Source organism: Octodon degus, unplaced genomic scaffold, assembly GCF_000260255.1.
Source record: "Octodon degus isolate 3935 unplaced genomic scaffold, OctDeg1.0 scaffold00005, whole genome shotgun sequence".
In the NCBI taxonomy this organism is placed as follows: Eukaryota; Metazoa; Chordata; class Mammalia; order Rodentia; family Octodontidae; genus Octodon; species Octodon degus.
Window position 1 is genome coordinate 2031189 of NW_004524581.1, and position 22663 is coordinate 2053851.

The window sequence follows — 22663 nt, forward strand, 5'->3', positions numbered from 1 at the left end:
AAAAAAAAAAAAAAAAAAAAAAAAAAAATCCAAAAGGAAACAAAACTGAAAAGACAATTATCCAGTCTGTTCTTCACATATACTCAAATATATCTTTTTCCATTCTTCCATTTGTCATTTTCCTCATCCCAGTTTTTCCTTTCCATTCAACTATTTCTTTCTCTTTCACAGTATCTATCTGTTATACCTTTAAGATATTCTTTACTCTTTCATGTTCTCATACTAGAGAAATAATACGTTGTTTGCACAAGTGGATCTGATTTATTTCACTTACCAGTATATTCTCTAGCTGTATCAATTTATCTACAAACACCTCAAATTTCTCTTGTTTTTATAGCTTAATAATACTCCACTGTGTAAAAGTACCACATCTTCTTTAGCCATTCTTCAGTTGATGGGCATCTAGGTAGTTTCCAGGATTTACCTATGCCAAATTGTGCTGCTGTAAACATGGCATCACATATATCTTTGTGGTATGCTGATTTTAGTTCTTTTGGAAAAATACATAGGAGGTGAATACCTGGTTTGAATAGAACTTCCAACCTGGCTTTTTGTTTTACTTTTTTTTTTCAGAACTGGGGACTGAACTCAGGCCCTTGTGCTTGCCAGGGAAGTGCTTATTCTACTGAGCCATCTCCCCAGGCCAATCTAGCTTTTTGAGGAATCTCCGTAGTGATTTCCATAGTGCTCGTACTAGCCTGCACTCCACCAGCAGTGGAGAAGGGTTCTTTCTTCCCCACAGCCTCTCCAGCATTTGTTATTGGTTGACTTCTTGATGACAGCCATTCTTTCTGGTGTAAGATGGCATCTCAGTATCATTTTACTTTACATCTCTTCAATGACCAATGATATTCAACATTTCTTCCTATATTTATTTGCCATTTGTATCTCTTCATTTCTGAAGTACATAGTCATCTCAGATGCCTGATTTTGGATTGGGTCTTTGAATTTTGGTGGCCTGATTTTTAAAAATTCTTTTTATGTTCTAGATAGGAGTCCTTTGCCTGGTGGATAGTCTACTATAGTTGTTTTCCACTTCATGGGTTTTCTTTTAACTCTGTTTATGATTTCTTTTGACACACAGAAGATTTTCAAAAAGATGAAATCCCAACTGTTGATTCTTTGAAGTATTTCTCATGCAGCTTGATTTTGTTCAGGATTTCTTTACCTACTCCTGTGTCTATAAGATTTCTACCTAATTTCTCTTCCAGAAAATTTAGTGTATCAGTTTTAATATTTAAATCTTTGATCCAATTTGACTGTAGTTTTGTGCAAGGTGATAGGCATAGGTCTATTTTAAGCCTTTAGCATGTGGAGAGCCAGTTTTTGCAACATCAGTTATTAAAGAGGCTATCTCTCTTCCAATGAACATGTTTGACCTCTTTCTCAAATATAAGGTGGCTGAGTGTGCTTGTAGTTCTGTGCACATCTTCTAATCTGTTGCCTTGATCCTCAGGTCTTTTTTTTACATGTTGATTTTATCACAATAGCTTTGTAGTATAATTTTAAGTCATGGATTGTGGTACCTCCTGCCTTTTCTTTGTTATCCACAATTGCTCTTGCTATTCTAGGTCTCTTCTGGTTCCAGATGAATTTGAACAATTTTTTTCCTAGATCCATGAGCCATACTAATGGCATTATAATTGGGAGTACAATGAAACTGTACAACATTTTTGGAAGTATGGCTATTTTCACAATGTTGTTTCTTCCTATCCAGGAGCAAGGAATGTCTTTCCGTTTTTTGAAATCCTCTATTATCTCTTTTTTCAGAGTACTATAATTTTACTGTATAAATAGTTTACATCCTTTTTGAGATTGATTCCTAAGTATTTCATTTTTTTGGTGTTATTTTGAAAGGCATGATTTCCATAATTGCTTTCTCGGTGCATCCGTTGCTGGTGCATAGAAATGCTATTGAGTTTTGAGTGTTGACTTCGTATCTTGCTATGCTACTCAATTTGGTAATTAAATCTGGAAGTCTTTTAGTGGAATTTTTGGGTTCTTCTACTATACAATATCATGTCATGTGCAAATAATGATAATTTCACTTCTTCCTTTACAATCATTATTCCTTTTATTTCTTTCTTTTGTCTAATTGCTCTGGCTACTGTTTCCCAAACTAAGTTTCACAGGAGTGGTGACAGTGACCCCTTGTCTTGTTCCTGATTTTAAAGTGAAGGGTTTCAGTTTTTGTTCATGAAGTATAATGTTGGATGTTAGTTTGTTATAGATGGCCTTCATCAGGTTGAGGTCAATATCATCTATTCTAATTCTCTATAGTGTTTTATCATGAATGAGTGGACTTTGTCCAAAGTTTTTCTGCATCTATTGAGATGGTCATGTGATTTTTGTTTTTGACTCTGTTGATGTGGTGTATTACATTTATGGTTTTGCATATATTAAACCATCCTTCCATTCCTGGGATGAATTCCACTTGGTTGTGATATAAATTCTTCTTGATGATTTGCTACATTCTGCTTGCTAGTATTTTATTGAGGATTTTTGCTCATATGTTCATTAGGGAGATTGGCCTGTAGTTCTCTTTTTTTATGTGGGTTCTTCACTGGTTTTGGTATTAGAGTAGTATTTGCTCCCCTGAATGAGTTTGGGAGAATTGCTTCTCTTTCAATTTTGTTTAAGCGTTTAAGAGGAGTTGGCATTAGGTACTCCCTAAATTTCTTGTAGATTCAGCTGTGAATCCATCAGGAACTGGGCTTTTCTTTGTTGGCAGTTTATTATTATTATTATTATTATTATTATTATTATTATTATTATTACATTTTCAATTTTCTTGGCTGATATTAAGTTACTCAGAAGTTTTATAACATTTTGATTTAGCTTTGGTAGTTCATATGCATCTAGGAATCTGTCCATTTCTTCTGTATTTTCTATTCTGTGAGAGTAAAGATTTTGGAAATAAGTATTGATCATCTCAATTTCTATAAGTCTATAGTGATTTCAACCTTTACATTTCTCATTGCATGAATTTTTTTTAAATATATTTAGTACAGGGTCTCCAGGGTCTCACTACACAGATCAGACTCATAGTGATCCTCCTGTTTTTAGCCTCCCAAGCACTGGGATAATAGGCACACACCACCACGCCCAGTCTCATTTGCCATCTCAACGTGTCTCAGGGTGGAGCCAGCACGGCATGCCGGGGATTGAACCCAGGTCCCTGCGTCTGCCTACGCAGGTGCTTTAGTCCACTGAGTTATCTGGCCAGCCCTTTTATTCCTTTTTCAAAAGATGTTGGCTAGGGGTTTATCAATTTTATTTATGCTTTCAATAAAACAATTCTTTGACTCATTAATTCTTTGTTTATTTCTACTCTGATCTTTATAATTTCCTGCCTTTTTGAGGGCTTCAGACTTGACTACCCTTCTTTTTTAGTAGTTTAAGGTGCAGCATAGCATTGTTTATTTCTGCTCATTCTGTTTTCCTGTGACAATTTATTGCTATAAGTTTCTCTCCTAAGACAGCTTTCATGGCATCTTTCAGATTCTGGTAACTTGTATCTGTATTTTCATTAGATTGTAAAAATTGTTTAATTTCTTTCTTAATTTTATATGTAACTTACTGATTGTTCAGAATGATATTATTTATTTTATATGCTTTTATTAAGTGTTCTCTCTTTCTTTTGTCAATAATTTTCCATTTCATTACACTGTGGTCAGATAATATGCATGGGATAATTTTAATTCCTTTGCACTTACTTAAGCATGTTCTATGTGCTAGCACATGATATATTTTGGAGAACATCCCATGTGCAGTTGAGAAAAATGTGTGTTCTGCCATTGTTGGGTGGAGTTGACTACTAAGTCCATTTCTTCACATGTTTGCTTTAGTTCTATTATTTTTATTTTTTTGCTCATTTTTTTGCATGGTTGATCTATCTCTTGTGTCAATGGAGTGTTAAATTCCCCCAATACAATTATGTTATTGTTCACTAGAGTTTTCATATCTGTTAAAATTTGTCTTACATAGTTGGATGCTCCTATATTGGGTGCATATATATTTATAATTGTTATCTCTTCTTCTTGCAGTTTTCCCCTAACAAGTGTGTAGTGACCTTCTGTGTCTCTTTTAATTACACTTAGTTTGAAGTTGACATTATCAGCAACCAGAATAACTGCCTCTGCTTTTTTCTGGGTTCTGATCACATAGAGTATTGTTTTACCTCCTTTGACATTCAGTCTATTTTTTTTCTTTTTGAGTTAAATGTGTTTCTTGTATGCAGCATATTGTTGTATTTTGTTACCCTATTCGCTCTTTGAGTCTGCTTCTTTTGATTGGTGAACTGAGGCCACTTATGTTGATAGTTATAACTGATATGATATGTATTGCATTATCTTGTCCTGCTGTTTTCCTACTGTAAGATCCCTACTTTTCTCCTTTGCTTACTTGCTTGCTCTGCTTGATTGTTCTCTTCTGTTGTTGCTGAAGTTGTGGTCATCTTTTTTTCTTCCTAAATATCTGTTAGTACTCTTTGTAGGATTGGTTTATTTGTCATGAATTTCTTCAACTGTTCTTTGTAAAGGAAGTATCTAATATTTCCATTACACTTGATAGTTTTGCAGAATACATCAATCGGGGTTGAAAGTTATTTACTTTCATTTTAATTCTTTCTTGTATTGTTCATTCAATGTTTCTGTTATTTTTCTATTTCCTTCTATTTTTTAATCTGTGCCTTCCTTAGGTTTATTGAACAATTCTTTCATGAGTGCTGTCTTTTTTTTTAACCTGAGAGATTATTTCTGGTCTGATTTACTCTATAGCCTGATGGAGTTTTTTCTTTGCTTTAGTTGCTATCATCTCCAACATTTCAGGTATATAACTTCCAAGTTCCTCTATGAGCTTGTCTCCTGGACTTGTTTTGGGTGGGCTGGAGGTCTGAGATTGCCTTTCGTTTCTTTGCCTTGTTATATTTTGCAGTGATGGTAGATGGGTGGGGTGCAGATCAGCAAGGCTCTCAGGAGAGTGGGAGGGCAGGGCAGGCTCACCAAAGCTCTTGGTGTGTGGAGTTCAATGTGGTGTCTTCCTTATTAAGGAGAGGGGGGCAAGCTGCAGTTCAAAAAGGATCTGATGATGATGGATGCAGGTCGAAGTTGTGCAAGGAATTCTAGATGGTGGATTGGTGCAGAGTAGTGCTCTGTGAGGCTCGTGCAGGTCACTGCAGTAGTCACGACTCCCTGGTGGTCTTCAGGGCAAGGAGTGGCTGCAGGAATCAGCAAACTCTGGCTGGAAGGCTGGAGGGACAGGGCTATGGCTGCCAAGTCTCCCTGACAGTCTTAGTGCGGCAGGGGCAGAATTAGTGAACTTTGGCAGCAAGGCTGGAAGGGCAGTGGCTAGCCTACCAGGTTTCTCTGTTGGTCTTCCAGATCAGCAAACTGGTGGTCAGACAGGAAGGGTGCTGTGGGCTTTTTGTTTTGTTTTGTTTTGTTCTGCAGAACTAGGAGTTGAACTCAGGCCCTTGCACTTGGCATGGAAGTGCTTATTCTACTGAGCCATCTCCCTGACCCCAGGCTGCTGTGTTTTATGAGACAGGGTCGCATGCTGTAGTTTAGACTGGCTTGGCACTCACCTTTGAACTCATGGTGATGGTCCTGACAGCCAACTAAATGCTGGGGTTACGGGTATGTGCCTCTATACCCAGCTCTGTTATAAACTGTATTTAAAAAGCATTTTTAAGTGCCGTCCAGATAGCCCAGCAGACTAAAGCTCCTGCTTAGGCAGATGCAGGGGTCAGAGGTTTGATCCCTCTGCCTGCCTTGCCTGCCCCACCCCCAGAGCTCACTGAGTCTGTGATTGAGACTGGGCATGGTTGTGCACCCCTGCAATCCCAGGGCTTGGGAGGCTGAAAACAGAAGAATCCCTATAAGTCTGATCTGTGTAGTGAGACCCTGTAGACCCTGCACTAAATATTACACACACAAAATAAAATTTTGTATTCTGAGTACATAGAAACAAGGAGAGAAGTGCAATGTGCCAGTTTTATTTTTTATACTTATTATTTTACAGTTAATTAAATTTATCTTTTCTAATAAAAAAGTGACTCCAGTGCTTACTCTCCATACAGAAAGATTTGCAGAAGCACTGTAAATATGCTACGTGAGTGATTGTTTTAGATTACATTTCAGATATTCCTCTTTGGACTAATTTTGAATTAAAAAATGCTTAAGTGAATCTTTATGCCAATGGCATGTCCCTCTAAAATAGGAAAACATATTTATATTTTTGTGTGTGTTTGTTTGATGGACAATATATGAAATCCTGGGCTAGAAATAGAAGTAGGGACTGGCTTCTTAGCTAGTATCATGAAATGGCATGTCACACATTTATGGTCAAAATTGTTTCTTGCATTTTCCAGTATTAAGGGAAAGAAAACATTTTGTTGTGTTTATATGGTAGATTCTTAGTGTTTGTCATTTATTATATGGTTACCATTGGCCAAAAAATTAGGGAAAATGGAAAATCCTCATGGATATAAGCTCTCTGATGGGTCACAAGGGGCCTTTTTGTCCTGAGAATCTAATTATATTTTCCTTATTATATGGCTAATTCTTTGCTATTATAGAATGATGCATTTATCTATTAAGGTGGGTATCTGATGAACCTTTGTGACCACCAAATTACTGAAAATTCCCAGCATGACCTGAAAGAAGTAATTGTTGTTACCTGTTTAAGCAGAAAACAAGTGCATTAGTGCTGCTGTGTGTTTTGTATTGAGTTTTGTAGCATATTTAGAAGCAGCATGAAAATTATACTGCAGGAACCAGCTCTTTTGATAATATTTCAATTAATGTGGCCATGCTGAGAGAGTAACACAAATCAAGCATTTAAAAGCTTTCTTGGTGCATTCAAGGTTTTTCTTTCCATAGTTAACTGTTATTCCTAATGATGTCAATTAATATAATAATTTTATTGCTATAAGCAGTGGACAATGAGAATACCTGGGTGTAGATTAAGGAAAACAGATGGATAATAAGAATTGGCTAAAGTTAACAGGAAAACAAATTGTGAAATGTTAATCTTATGAAATTGTGTTTTGTTTTACTTTTGCTGATGTAAAATTGTTTTCTTATGCATTTCTAAAATTTACAAAAGTTCACTCTGGGGAAGATATTTTCCTCAATACCACTGAATAGACTTTTTCTTAGAAAATTCTGTTAGATAGAAGGAAACACAATATGGAGGATGTAGGCCACAAATTGGATTTCATCCTGTTTAGTCTTATGTATTTACTTTATTTTATTTTTTATTAATTTTATTGAGAAAAGCTTGTATGAGACAGTTTCAAAACAGGTTAGTAGGACAGTTACAATAATTAATACATTGCATATTGTCTTTGTAGCAGTTATTCATAGTATAAGATGCAAACACTATTAGTACAAATCTTTGTTCTCATTGAATTAAGACAAAGTAGCTGCATATTATGTTTTCTTATGTAAAATAAATTTTTCTTATCTCATTAAGCATAATATTATGAATTAAACCTTGAAATCCTGTGTTTCTCTATGAATTGTGTACAGAGATTTTTTTCTAAACTGTAAGTAAGATGCCCCTAGTGGTGATGTATAAAATACCTGCTTCTGCCTCCAGTAAGCCTGAATGAGTTCTCTTTGCTTTATTCAGTACATTGCACTTGCCTAGAAGCATGATATTCTTTTTCCCAAGTGAGTGCAAGGAAGACTGGGCTGGGGAGCACCAAAGAATACCAAAGACCTTGTAGTGACATTGCACCAACACCTACACATGTCATGATGAAGCGTGAAAAATATGTCCTTTAGATCAAGTGCACTCCTAATACAAATGTGCACGTTATCACCAATTCTCATTTAGGGTCGTACCAGTCACCCCAACTAGGACAGTAAGTCAAGAATATTTGGTGATGAAGAAACAGTTAAAGCTGATAGAATTTCTATCAGAAAGATACATTATTAAAATTAGTAACTATTTAGCTAGATCATAATTATTCATGCTGTCTTTCTGAGTTTTTGGAAATGTGTGGTGTGCATACACTCTAATTTAGTGTCAAATAGTTTCGTTTGGAGTCTAAATAAAAATTAACTAATTTAAACTAAATACTGAGTTCAATCCCAGGTACTGAAAAAACAAAAACAAAACAAAAAAAAGTAATTTAAACTAAATAATCAAGTTCTCAGCAGCAGTATCTATACTGTAATAAGTGGATAGCTGCGTGTAGGCCGTAGTAACTGCATGAGACATTGAAGATGTAAGTACTACACTATAATTTAAATATCGAAAAAGCCAAACCATTCAATATAATCCATCATATTAATAATCTAAAGTAGCAAAGTCACATTGTTATGTCATCCAAGAAAGAGAACAGATTTGATAGGTGTAAAATATCCGTGTATAATAAAAATTTAAGATGGCATCTATAATGTGCCTACAGTTAATACATTAATGAAGAAACAAAAAGCAATCAGTGAATGGAAGTAATCAGTGAGAAAAGGAAGTTCTTTTCACAGCAAAGGATATGAGGAGGAAAAAAGTGAATGAGTTAACTTTCATATTTCATATAACAATTTTCAAAATTGCTAATAGATTTAAAAAGTAGAGTATGCAGTAAGAAATGCTTAGAAAAAATATAATTTGGGGTGATACAAATATTTCCTAGGCCTGGTACCCAAAGTTCAATCCATAAAATAAAACAGGATAAATTTAGTTTTATTAGATCTATAAAATTTTATTCTATGAAAGACAGTGATAAGAGAATAAAAAGATACATTACTATCAGGGAGATAGTTTCAGAGTGCGTATCTGGTGGGACTGGTCTGGAGCCTAAGTGAGAAATATATAATAATTTTTAAAAATGGCCAATGAAGGGCCGGGGAGATGGCTCAGTGGAATAAGCACTTCCCTGGCAAGCGCAAGGGCCTGAGTTCAATCCCCGGTTCCGCAAAAAAAAAAAAAAAAAGGCCAATGAATTTGATAGATACATCAGCAGAGAAGATGCAAGAATAGTAAATGCATATGAAAAATTCTGAATTTCACAAGTCATTAAGAAAGTGTAGATTATCTCAGGACCTACTGTACCCTTAATAGAATGGCTGATGAGAAAGAAAGAAATTGATTGTACGCAGCATCAGTGAAGAGGTGGAGCAGATGTGACTGTCATGTCCTGCAAGTGGGCATGCAAAATGGGGAACAGTGTGAAGAACAAGATGGCAATTTCTTATAAAGTTAAGCATTCACTATGTAGCTCAGGAATCATACTTTGTGGTGCTTATTCTAGAAAAAATGGAAATGTAATCCACATAAAAGTTTTGCATCAATATTTCTAGCGTCTTCATTAATAGTTGCCAGCAACTAAATTTTCCTCAGTGAGTGGATCCATTGGATAAGAAAACCAATATATTCATTCAATGGAATATTATTCAGAGATAATAAAAATTAATTTCAGGACCACACATCCATTTACATGAATCTCAAAGATATTATGCAGAGGAAGAGAAAATAGCCTCAAAAATTAAGTTTAATGCTATTTAATTTACCTGGTAGTCTCAAATAGATAGAACCCACATAATGTGGAACAGACCTGCAGTTGTTAAGGGTTAGGTCAGGAAGTGGTGTGGCTATAAACATGTAGCACGAAGGAGTTAGTTGAAGCGGTAGAATTATTCTGCAGCTAATTCTGCTAGCAGTTGCATGCGTCTCTGTGTGCTTAAACCTTAGAAATACGTACCACAACAAGAAAAATCATCCAGTTTTAATATATGATACTTAAAAACTTCATATTTATTTCTATATTCAATTATTAACGATGTTGTTTAACTAGCATTTAGATTACCAAGTGTCTGTATCATTGAAAGCCAAGTCTCAATGCCATTTAGAGAACCAAGAATGTGATGGATTAAAAATATTCAAGCACATTTGTAAGGGATTTTTGTCTGAGACCCAAAAATGAAAAAAAAAAAAAAAAAAAAAAACCAGAAGACCAGCACATCAAAATATCTGAGAAGAAACAGCAGAGTTATATTAATAGGTTGGAAGAATTATAACATTAAAATGTCATTTAGCACTTACCTTCCTGAGAAATGATCGATGGCTTACAGCACCAACTTAGGTTGATTATTGCCCTAGATGCTTTTCTCTCACTGCTGAGACAAAGTACCAGACATTCAAAGTTAAAGAGGCAAAGGTTGACTTAGCTCTCATTTGTGGAGGTTTCAGCCCATAATCAGCTGGTTCCAAAGCAGGGTGGCACATGGCTGAAAGCAGCAGTTCAAGGGTGCAGAGGACAAGAGCAGCCAGAACCAAGGGATGAGCAAGCCTCTCTTCCCTGCTTGCGTTGTATCAGGGTACCACCCCATGGGGCAAGTGTAGCACTCACCCCATCTCTGTGCTCTCTTCTTGCACAGGAAGAGGGAGTTTACAAAGTGAGGACCCTGGCTCCCCACTGAGGGACCTTAATTAATCTTGTAAACTTCTCCATTTGACACACTGCATTAACCATTACAATCATGTAGTATGATATAAACTTTAATTCACTGATGATATAAACATATGTTTGTATCATAAGTGAGTCACTACTTAGTAAAATTGAAAATACATAGAATTAATAAACTTGTTCTTTGTTTGTAAGTTCTTCACTGGACGCTAGTGAAACCCTTCTCTGTAGACACAAGAAGACAAGTTCAAGAACATCCATTAGAGCATTGTTAAGAACACCACAAAACAGACTAAAAGTAAAACTGGAAGCAGCATTCATGTACATATCCAGAAGAATCAAGTTTTAAAAATGTATATATTAGGATACTATACAAACAGAAGAAATGAGCACTAGCTACTCATTAATGAATGAATAAGAATCCCAGGAATAGGGGCCGAGCAACTTTAATTTTAAATAAGACTCCCTACTGAACTTTCCACATCTGTAACCGCCCCATCAACATGCAAATTAGCATCTCTTTGGTTTAGCTGAGTGGTAGCTAATAGGGTTAAGAATGAATTTCCATGGTTTGAAACATTGTGTAGAGGGGTAATCAAATGGATCAGTGAAGAAGAGGAATTAAATTCCTTCCACCTTTCACAGACTTCCTTTATACTTACAAAAATTCTGGTCATTGACAACCAATCTCTACATTGAAAAACCTGAAACACAGTAATTTTAAATATGCTTGAGTGTCTGGCATTGCCTCAAAAAATTAGTTTTGTGCTTCATTACATTTTCTAGGTTGGTGAATTTTAATTATTTAGCCTTTCTAATTGATACATAGATAGCATTATGAATATTAGTAGAGTTTGAGCCAGAAGTGAATTAATACAAAGGTACAACTTAGCTCTGTTTATGTTTTCATTTATGCAACAAGAAAATATTGTCAGTTATCTTCTGGGAATATGACGCATACTACAAATCCTATGGATGCCAGAATATGTTGTTAGCAATGAAACTTCCTGTTAAAACAATTTACTACTCCAATTTAGTGAATGCTTATTATAAATTATACGGAATGCCAAAAAAATAGTTATTTCTTTGAAGGGCATACTGTTTACTATGGGGAAAAAAGAAAATGTATATATTTACTTATTTTAAAAAATAAGACATCTTGTCAGTTGAAGGATGTGGATCATAAGAACTACAGTCAAACAGAACATGAAAACGTGTTGGGCCTTTGAATAAACAATCTATTCTTCTTAGGTACAGAGATTGGAATATCCTAGAAAAGCTAGCATGTGCATTCACAAGTGTGTAGAAAGATGATCCTTACAAGAAAAATGATAGAAGCAATTAAAACAAAAGTTAAAAATGAAGTAAATTTAATTCACCTAATCAGTTAGTGTTCTAACTTTGTGTATGGATTTAGCTTTCATGGTTTCTCTTTGTAGGTAAACGTCACCCGTGAAGAGTCACCGAGTGAAGACCCAATCTTTCTGAGAACCTTAGGAAAAGGAGACTGGTTTGGAGAGAAAGCCTTGCAGGGGTAAGTAGACTACCTGCAGACAGTTTCAATTGAGTATTCTAGAATTTTCTGTCTTAAATTTTGAGCTCTTAGGTTGACAGATAATTTCTTTAGTGCTTGTAGTAATAGCAAATCCAGATCCTTGATAGGAATTTTTCCTTGTATTTGTCAGAATTTGCAATGTGTTTATAGGCCCCAAGACTGACGAATTTCTAATAAATCATTGTTACATTGATAGGAACCTTTCTTGTCTTTTTATGTTCCTTAAATGCAACCATTCTCTTGACTCCGTGGGAAAGTCTGCTAAACCTAACTTGGTGCAGTAGCTTTACTTGGAATCACAGAAACTTCATCACTTGAGCACTTAAATCTTTATTAGTGAAAGTAGAAGATGAGAGTGTGGTGAAGCCTTGGCAGCGCTCACCTCTGGGTGACTCTTGTCATTGCTATGGTGGTGACAGAGATGGAGATGGAGGAGAAGGTGTAGATGGATTAATGTCCATCCGGACTCACCAGGCCTGGGCTCTGAAGACTGGACCAGCTCAATAAGTGCACTTTAAGATGGCTAAGACTCTATATTCAGACTTCCAAACTTCATATCAACAAACAATGACTTGAGATTTCTTCCCAAGTAACATGTGAGGAAAACAAGTAGCCCCAGTACCATGCATTCTACAAAACGTATGACAAATACATTTGGGATCCTGCCATCCTTTTCAAGCAGGCAGACTATCTCGGTTATCAGTAAATATAAATAGGATTTTCAGAGTTTTTAATGTATGTATACACACCATCTGAATAAAATAACTGTCATATTTAGCTTTGCATCATATTCCAGATGCAGGAGTGTCTATAGTACCAGAATGTCATTTACTCCTAAATTGTCAGTCAGTTTTGCTTCTATTTCAAATTATGCATCCATTTAAAAATTGAAGTAAAAGCATTTCTATAAAAAATAGTTTAGGGAGTTTTTATTTTTAAAGCCATAATCAGATAGAAGAATTTATTTTCTTTCTTATGTGATAGCTACAGAAATGAAACAAATATATCTCAATATGCCATCGTATTGAGGCTGTATTACCTTATGAAAATTGAGAACAAAATTCACTGAACTTTTGTTTTTCTTTGGCTGAGTTCTTCTGATCTTTATCAGATGGAATATATTTGCAGTTATATTTTCCCCATGTCAGAATTGGAAGAAATAGCAGGTTCGCTATATGTCGGCAAAGGAATGAAATAAGAAAGTTTATCTTTTTGGTATAAACTTGTTATTGGTTCCACAATCTCTCTTTCCTCTGATTACTGAATGTGTAGAGGGCTGTATAGGATACCGGGTGATGTCACTGATTCAACATTTGGTGTCCCTGTGTAAAGTAGCATCGTCTGCAAGAGAGACTGAAGCTACCAGACACATTTACTACTATTTCTGATTGAGATGACAGGCAGAATACCAGAAACTAACCCACAGTGGGAAATCAACAGATATATTTTTTTTTAGTGGTTTATTGTCACGGAAATTGATTCCAATTAATGAAGACTTTCATGGCTAAAAAAAGGCCTTTCTAGAATCTATTGCTAGGAAAGTCTTAGAGGATGTAGTTTATGAAAAAAGTGACATATATTGCTCTGATGCTAAAATTTAAGTTGATGGCGCTCCCTCTAGACTGAATCCTTTTCTGCATGTGGGTTTTCTTGTGAACTCTGTGGTGCCACAAGTTTCTTTTGCATCTATGCCATTCTTTTCAGCAGCCATCTCTTATAGGCTACAAAGTGCAAGCACTGATCAAAGTGCAGGGTGATGTTCAAACTCTTAGAATATTTTTACAATGAAAAGCCCATTGCCATGAATCTTCCTCTAAACACTGCCCCCAGTGTTGAGCACACGTATACTCCTGCTCTTGCTAGGCCTCTGTGATTGTCTTTACAAGGTGCAGTAAAAGATACAGTGAATATGGGCAGGCAGGTATGTAAAAATAATTATATTATGTCTTTATTCAGCTCATTCACCAAGTCTGGCTTTTCCTCAAAATCAAAATGAACAGGGAAAGTAAACATTTTAAATAAATTCAGGACAGCAAGGTAACCACAACAGCATGAATAAAGATATTTAAAAAGTAGTTCAAGAACTGCTATAGAGGGCCAGTGAGATAACTCAGAGGACTAAGCACCTGCTCAGGCAAGCTCAGGGACCAGGGTTCGATTCCTGGCACCACATGCCATACCAGTCCAGTCCCCAGGCATTCTGAGTCTGCCACCTAGTCTGGGTGTGGTGGCATTAGGCTATAATCTCAGCATTAGGGAGGCTGAAACCAGGAGGATCACTATGAATCTGAGCTATGCAGTAAGACGCTGCACCAAATACTATAAAAAACAAACAAACAAAAACAAAACATGAAATAAAAAAAAACTGCCGTAGAATCTGTGATGTAGCTCAGTGACACAGCACCTGCTTGGTAGTTATGAGGCCCTGAGTTCAATTCCTGGGGGAGAGAGAGAGAGAGAGAGAGAGAGAGAGAGAGAGAGAGAGAGAGAGAGAGAGACAGAGACAGGCAGGCAAAGACAGAGACAGAGATGGCCTACAACTTGTTTTTAGCCCTATGTCTCTATGCCTATTCTCTTTTACCTTTCCTTTAAATTTCAGTATTTTATACAAAAATTCCAATTTTAGAAAATCAAACTGATTTGTTCCACAGGTTCCCTTTCAAATAACTAAAAATTGATAGTGCTTTCCAGATATAAAATCTTTGGACAGTTATATATCATATATACTAGAGTTAGTAGCTGTACTGATTTGAAAACTATACCATGTTTTATACTTGGAAAACTTATAATCATCATTCACTGTGTGTATGTAACACAACGTTTCATATGTATGATTTTCTCTTAAATAAAATTTCTGTTTTCCTGAGTTTGTTCAGCAGATTGTAATAGTTTTGATAATTTACCAGTAGTGTGTCAGATGAAATGGACATACCCTTGAGGATTCCTTTGAAAATTTGAGACTGCACAATATGAGAGTTGGATAAGATCATGATAAGTAGATAATTAAATGACACTGATGAAGTGTGAACTCCGAGTCCTGACTCCAGAATTCCGCTTCCTGACCACCACAGAGATCTGCTTCTAGAAGTAATAAGCTTCTTTTCCTTATTTAATAGCAATCATTGCCATAAATACAAACTTTTTTTTTTTACATTTGAGAGGATGTATTTATTATCAATGCTTTGGAGTAGTTCAGACAATGAAGCTTAAAGTCAAACTAAAGCCAAGGTGATGGCTCAGTGGCATAAGCACCTACCTGGCAAGTGCCAGGTCTTCAGTTCAATCCCTGGTACTGAAAAAAAAGAAAAAAAAATAAAATTTGAAAAAATGTAAATTTAAATTGAAAAATGGAATCCCAGCCTTGCTAACACCTCATTGTGTGACATTCCTGGATGATTTAACATTTCTAAATGTTACTTTCTTCATCTTTAAAATGGAGATAATATCTGTCTAAGAGTATGGCTTTGATATAATTAATGTGTGTAAAATTTGTGGCCTATGCTCTGAAACATAAAAACACATTATATCGCCACAGATACAGATTTAAAATCTTTTTTCAAAATCCTAGCGAAGCACACATCTATAAACTTACAATTTCTTGGTTTTGACTTGGGCCATAATATTCCCAAACTTACAGTAAGCATTGGAGGAAAGGCATAACTCCATATTGTACATAGTTAAAAGTATAAGAATTAGGAGATTATTGAGGTACTGATATTCAATAATAATAAACTAGACATCTTTTAAGCTATGTTATCAACATCAATTGATCAAACACATCTCATTACTAGAAAAATGGTAGTCATTTATTTCTTCATTTTGTTGGCATAAAACAAAATTATGCACTATTGTTTGATATAGTATGTTTCACTTAGTGTTTACTGTTATAATGATTTGTCCATTTAGAGAACATGTAAAATGTGTTTTTTCTTTTGGAAAGATTTTTTTGAGAAGTATTCTCTCTATATATAGAAATTATAGTTTTCCTTAAAAGTAATTATTTCACATTTATTCTAATAATGTGGGTCAGCCTGTTTGTACTTTGATTTTTCCTGACTCCCCACCTCTACATGACTTGAAACCCTGTAAAATACAGGAAAGAATCTAATGATATGAAATTCTAAGCCAAATTCTCACTTGGATCTCTAGTAATGGGAAATTATAAAATCAATCTGCATACAGTAGAGACAGAATCAGACTCCTTTCCACCTGCTGGCCTCTCCCCTGAAGTTGAGTGTAAATGTGAGTATGAGTTCAAGTTCTGAAGTCAGACTACCTGTGTTGATGTAATTTACTAAATATGAGATTCTTTTTGTCTTTTTTTTTTTTTTTTTTTTTTGTGGGACTGCAGATTGAATTCAGGCTCCTGCATTTGCCAGGGAAGCACTTATTCTACTGGGCTATTTCCCTGACCCCCTAAGTGTGAGATTCTGAGATACTTTTTATTTTCAAAATCTGAAATAAAATTTATAATTATATGCCTAATTGGGGGATTTTTTATGAAGATTAAAAAATGGGATACTTGAAAAATACTTTGGTGAGTGCCTAAAACTTAGTTTATGTGTCCGAAAAATTGCTGTCCCACCATCAGCATCATCTTCACCTTCATCTTCATCACCAGCATAACATCCTCCCCAAAGGAGGTTTCACTACCTCTTGACTAAAGTTTAGGGTACTCAGTACTTTGCAAGGCTTTAGACTGCAAGTCGCTGCCTCTACAACTGGCAAGCCTCTTAGTCTCTCTTGGCTGCCTCTCGTATCTGTAAACTAAGCTCATTGAAGTAGATGATTTCCAAGTTTCCTTGGATCACGACCTCTGGCTCTCTGACATTTGACCACTTCACTTTACAACCGGCACAGAGCTCAGCTGGAACAGAGCTTGCAGTTCAAATACAGCCCTGAGGATCCCTGTAAATGGTAGCATTTGGCATTCAATGTCAGACGGCTCTGCAGGGCCCTGGCCTCCAGGGACGTGCACAACTGTTGTTTCTCATTCTCAGCACTTGTGCCACGTGGCCAGCCTTAATACAACAGTGAATCAAATAAGCCACAGGCAGATTGTGGTATTCTAAGTCTGTACTGCCCTGACGTCTCCCCTTAGGACTAGGATCTTGGCAGTGTCACCAAACATTCGTCAACCTACTTCTTTTTGGTCTCATTTATTTTTTCTTTCACAAAATTATAGCACAGAAAATACTCCATTTAAATTTTATGATTATTATTCATTTACTTACTTGGAAATGAAACCATCATGAATAGAGCAAATCTCTTTTCTAGCCTCCCTTAGTGCTTCTCCTCCTTCCCAGGGTCCGCACTCTGAAGGTGATTTTATCCTTCCTTACTGCACACATGTCTGTTTTTTTCTGTATACGTCTATGCTGATACACATATGTAATCTTATTTTCTTTATGGTTAACATTTTGCACATGTGAAATTGTTTTCTGTAAGTACAGTAATACTTCAGTTCACAAATGTTTCTATTTGCATACAATTCCTTTTGCAAACAAATGTTTGACAAGATGGCAAATGCTGTAAGGAGTTGGGTGACAAACACTGTAAAGAATGGTATGAGGCAGAGACCAGCAGAGACCACCAGGCTTGGGCAAAGGCGACATGAGATGGAATGCATTGTGCCTGGCTTTAAGTAGACAGAGGGCAAAAAGTTCAAGAGCACTGGGCATTTCTGTTATAGAGCTTGAAAGAAGGCAAGGGACATTATGTGCGAAGATCTTAGGAAGTATCACTGGTCAGTGTTCCCTGGAGTCTTGTACCTCAGTAGGCAAAATCCTGAGGACTCAAGTGTAAATGTTTGCATGTCTTCAGCTTTCCAGGTGTTGGGTAGATTCCATTCCCAGCCTTGTCCAGGGTCCCAGGACTAAGCTGAGAGCGATTGTCTCTGCTGGCAGACATGCTGGGTGCTGGAAGAATCAAATCTAGCCTTGCAAGCAAGTCCACTCCTGTCTTTCCCTCATAAACACAAACACAGCTGTCTTCCCCAAAACTGTAATACAAATGAAGTTCATGAACCAAAGAATTACTGTGTATCACTTCCCTCCTTTTATTTCTCCTAGGAGCTACTCATTGTAATTGTATCTTTCTTTGGTTTAGAACTTTTTCCTTTTTATTTTTAATTACCTTTAAATTTTTAATATGCATACTTAATATAAATATTAATCAGTAGCTCTATCCTTTTCTGAAACAAAACAAGTATCATAGTGTATTTAACTTCAATCATTCCTTCCTATCTTCTGTGTAGTTTTCTAGTATATGGTTCTGACTGGTGGTACATCACCAATCCTCTGATTGGTAATCTTTTTTTTTTTTTGGTGGAACCGGTGATTGAATTCAGGCCCTTGCACTTGCCAGGAAAGCGCTTATTCCACTGAACCATCTCCCTAATTATTTATCATCATTATAAATGTATTTTCCCAACACCACTGCATCTTAATATTTAAGTTTATTATTTTTTTAACCAATTACTTTACCCTCTATTACTTCTGGTGCTCAGCTCGTTTCTCTTGGGCTTTTCTTTTTAGCAATCTTTCAGAGATGAAGTATTTATACTTTCTGCCAGATCTATCAAGTTTTATTTGTCTTCAGTCTCACATTCGTGGTGTACAGTACATTGAATCATAATTCCATTTTAGGTTAACATTTTTTCTGGTGGCTGTCTTTGCCTTCCCATGATGCACCTTTGCTATAATCAGTGTAGGTGGGTATTTATTTATTTATTTGTGTGTGTGTGCGTGTGTGTGTGTGTGTGTGTGTGTGGCCAGCTCAGCCCACTAGGGGGCGGGGCTGGCTGGCATGTGGTGCTGGGGGATTGAACCGCAGTCCCTGTGCTTTGCTAAGCTTGTTCTAAGTAGGTGCTTTAGACCACTGAGCCATCTCACCAGCCCCGGTGGGGCTATGTTTAAATTTACCTTTCAGGAAATATGTGTGCTTTCTGAGAATAGCATTTTCCTCAGTTCTGGATATGTTTCAATATCATTTCCCTTTCCCCTTGCATGTTTCTTCCCCAGTCTTCTCTATTCTCTCTTTCATTAAAATCTTAAAATTTAATGTTTTCTAAAATTTCATATTTTCTAAATTTATAGTTCTCATCACATTGTCTTTACCTGTTCATTCATGCCTATGTTTCCTTTGTATCATCTAGTATGGCACTAATATTGAACTGTAGGCCTGTTCTCTCAGATGGTCATGTGCTTTTCTATCTCTTCCTTCAGTTTTATGAAGGCTTCATTTCAACCCATTCAGGTTCTGTGACTGCTTAAAATTACTTCTAGTCTATCCACTTGGTGCACCATCGTGGTTAGATACAGGAATTCTGAAATGAGACTTCCCAGGTCCGAAGGTCTGCCCCATCATTTGCAAGGTGTGTGACTTTTTTCTTTATCTCTCTTGGTTGTAAAAGGGTTAACGCAGTACTTGCTTCATGGAGTTGAAGTTAGTAGGTCAAGTAAGGTGTGTGTGTGTGTGTGTGTGTGTGTGTGTGTGTATGTTAGCTTATGTCTGGCAAATAGGAAGTATTCAGTAAATGTTAGCTATTATTTTTTTTATTTTTCCCCAATCATTTATACTGTTTCTTGATTCATCTTTTTGTTATTTTTAAAATATCAACTCTGAAATTTTCTCTTTCCTCCATTTTAAAAATTCATGTTTTCCCTATTTGTTATACCTCCTGTTGTACTTCCTTAATGTGCGCTTCAGCATAGCTGTGATGTGGGGTTCATGTTTGGTGATTTTGGGGGCAATTGATTTACTTTCTACCACCAGTCCCCTGGAGTTAAGGACTTCAGGATGGATTCCCAGCACCCATGTGACTGAGCGTCTTCATACCAGTTTCCAAGTTGCCGCTGTGAGTGTGGGCTTTAGCTTAATGTCTCTCTACTCTGTCAATAGAACAGGAAAAGTGGAGACCTCCCAGTGACTAAGTGTGGGCCTGGTAACTCAGTGTGAGCCACCAGGGAGCTCATTGCTACTGCCTGTGCCTTGTGTGCGGAAACACTCCGCAGGTCGGATCACGGCCGGAAGCCTACTCCTGCCTGGGTGAGCTCTCTGCTCCAGCTCCGGCTCATTCTCATTTAGGACTTTTCTCTTTTTAGCATCTGTGGCTTTTAAGATTTTTTTCTTTTTCTTTCAGTTTTCACTGAGGATTATAAATAATTTGATATTTATGATAGTCATATAAGGATTATAATCAATAATTTATATAAAATGTAACAGGATGTCTAGTGGAATTTCCTCCTTCATGTACTATTTTCCTGGGTTTGTGTTTGAGATCCAAAATCAGAAAACTGCCAGAGATTATTATCAACTTCTTTTTGGAAAAAAACAAAACAAAACAACAACAACAACAAAAACAAAACAAACAAACAAACAAACAACTGACTAGAAAGAACCAGAATCTACCCAAAATATGGAAGACAGAATTGAGCACTGGCCTATTAGGAATAGTAGTGTTTACTGAAAGAAGGTCTTTTGTACTCAGATTTTCTATCCTGAGCTTACTATCCCGACTAGGATTTATAGTTAACGAGAGATTAAGATATGAGGTGTAACAGCTAACCCTGTGGCTAAAGCAACATCGCTGCACCACTGCCCTACCCGTATCTCCATCGAAGTTTGCCGTGGTACCCGGATGAGGGTTCCTCTGGGGCAAGCCCGCTTCAGAACTACTCAGGTACCCAAATGGTGCCTGGACAAAACTCCACTCATTTCATTTCCACTCCCTAGCGAATCTGCTTCTTTTCAAGGGATCACCGTTCTAAGTGTTTCAGAGACCAGAAATCTGAGTGTTTATTTTTAAGTCTTTCTCTCCGACGCACTCCCGTCACGAACAACTCGTCCTACGGAGTCAGGACCAAGCATCGTGTGTCCCTTGACATTGTCACTGTCGCCGGTCTGGTCAGTGCCTTCCAGGTCTACCTCCAGGTTACCGAGCAGTTGGCTGATTGATCTCTGCTCAAGCTTCCTCACTTCCCATTCATTTTACAATCTATCCTGCTAATTTCTTTCTGTTGGTTTCCCAGAGTGGCCATATGAAAATCCCACAAAGTGGGGGGCTTAAAATGGTAGAAATGTCATTTTTCACAGTTCTGGTGACCAGAAATCCAAAATCAACATATGAGTCATTCCACACACTGTCTGCAAACGCTGAGGAAAAATCTGCTGCATAGCTCCCTGCTAGCTGCTGGCTATGGCTGCCAATCCTTGGACTCAGAGCTGCAGCGTTCCTGTTGCTGCCTTTCCTTTTACGTGACCACCATCCTCTTCCTGTGTGTTACTCTAGGACAAATCTCTGTTTCTTAGCCTCCAGCCACTCACTGCTTTTGAGCCTTCCTGGCTCCTGTGTGGCAACTTCCTAACTTTATGGCCTCCACAAAGACCCTGACTTCAAATGATTGCATTCACAGATACAAGGGCTTACGACTGCAGCTTATCTTTTTTAAAGAGACAATTCAATATGGCAGTGCTGTCTGAAATAAATCAAGGCACGACACCTCCCTTCTTCAGGTGTGTTGCGGCTGTCTTGCTTTCTCACTTTCACTGCTATCTCCGTCTGCACAGCCCTGCTTCATGATCTATGGCCTGCGCCTATTGAAGCGTCTGCCTTGTCGTAACCCCATGATTTATTGTACTTTTGGTGAGTCCTTGGCCATCATCCATTGTGATGGTGGTCCCTCCTGTGGTGAGTGAATAAATACACTTATAACAAGATCAAAGCAGAAGGATAGAAACTAGGACTTAAAGGCACAAGACTTAAATGCAGCCCTGACGCTGCTTTGTGGGAATCTAGGCCCACGGCTATAGACAGTCTGATAGAAACCTGCCGAAGATGCAACAGCCTGCTGAATTTTATGTCAAGGAACCCATCGGAAGATTTTTATGGAAAATATATTCTTGTTTGGAAGAAATCGTATTGTACACAAAATACATCTTCAACTTCTTTCCTTACTATTTTAGTTTTCAGTGTATATATTTTCACCATCTTGTTTAAGCTTGTTCCTATTTCACTTTTTAACGTTATTATAAACACGATCATTGTCTTGATCACTTTTTCAGAAAATTCATTGTTCGTGTGGAGAAATGCTACTGATTGTTTTTTCCCATAATTTTATTGATAAACAAATAGCGATGAGACAGTTTCAAACCAAATTGGTAGGACAGTTTCAATAATTAACACGTTGCATACATTCTTCTTAGTGGTTATTTGCTGTACAAGATGCGGACATGATATCCTATGTACAAAGACCATTAGAACAAGTCAGGTCAACAATTTCAGACATTGCCAGTGAAGTGGAAGCCCTAATACTATTATGGACTACTGGACTCTTTTAGAATATTTTGCTGAGTTTACACACCTGTAATATTCAAACAATAGAACTAAACAAAAAAGGGGATACAGATGAATGTGCATTTTGTATCTGTGTATTCAAAGTGGTTGGGTTAGATATATAGTTACATTCTCTTAATGAATAGAGGGATTTGTGCTACTGATTGTTGTATACTGATTTTGTATGTTGCCACCTTTCTGAGCTTACTTAGTTTTAAGAGAAAATTTTGTTTTGCAAAATTTTCAGTTTTCTCTGTGTATTAGAAAAATCCTGTTAAATCCAAAAGGATTTGTGAAAAAAAATACTTCTTTTATGGAGGAAAGTATATGTAATGCTAAAATGATCATTTTTATA

General features: G+C 36.7%; 1 protein-coding gene across 3 annotated transcripts in view; it reads left to right on the plus strand.

Moving 5' to 3' along the window:
* Prkg1 (protein kinase, cGMP-dependent, type I) overlaps positions 1 to 22663 on the plus strand; it is a 1308883-nt gene that overhangs the window by 1067067 nt on the left and 219153 nt on the right. For all 3 annotated transcript variants that reach the window (XM_004623947.2, XM_004623946.2, XM_023723235.1), the window contains exon 7: positions 11857 to 11951. In XM_004623947.2, the coding sequence (XP_004624004.1) occupies positions 11857 to 11951 (95 nt within the window). The remainder of the gene's footprint in view (positions 1 to 11856; positions 11952 to 22663) is intronic.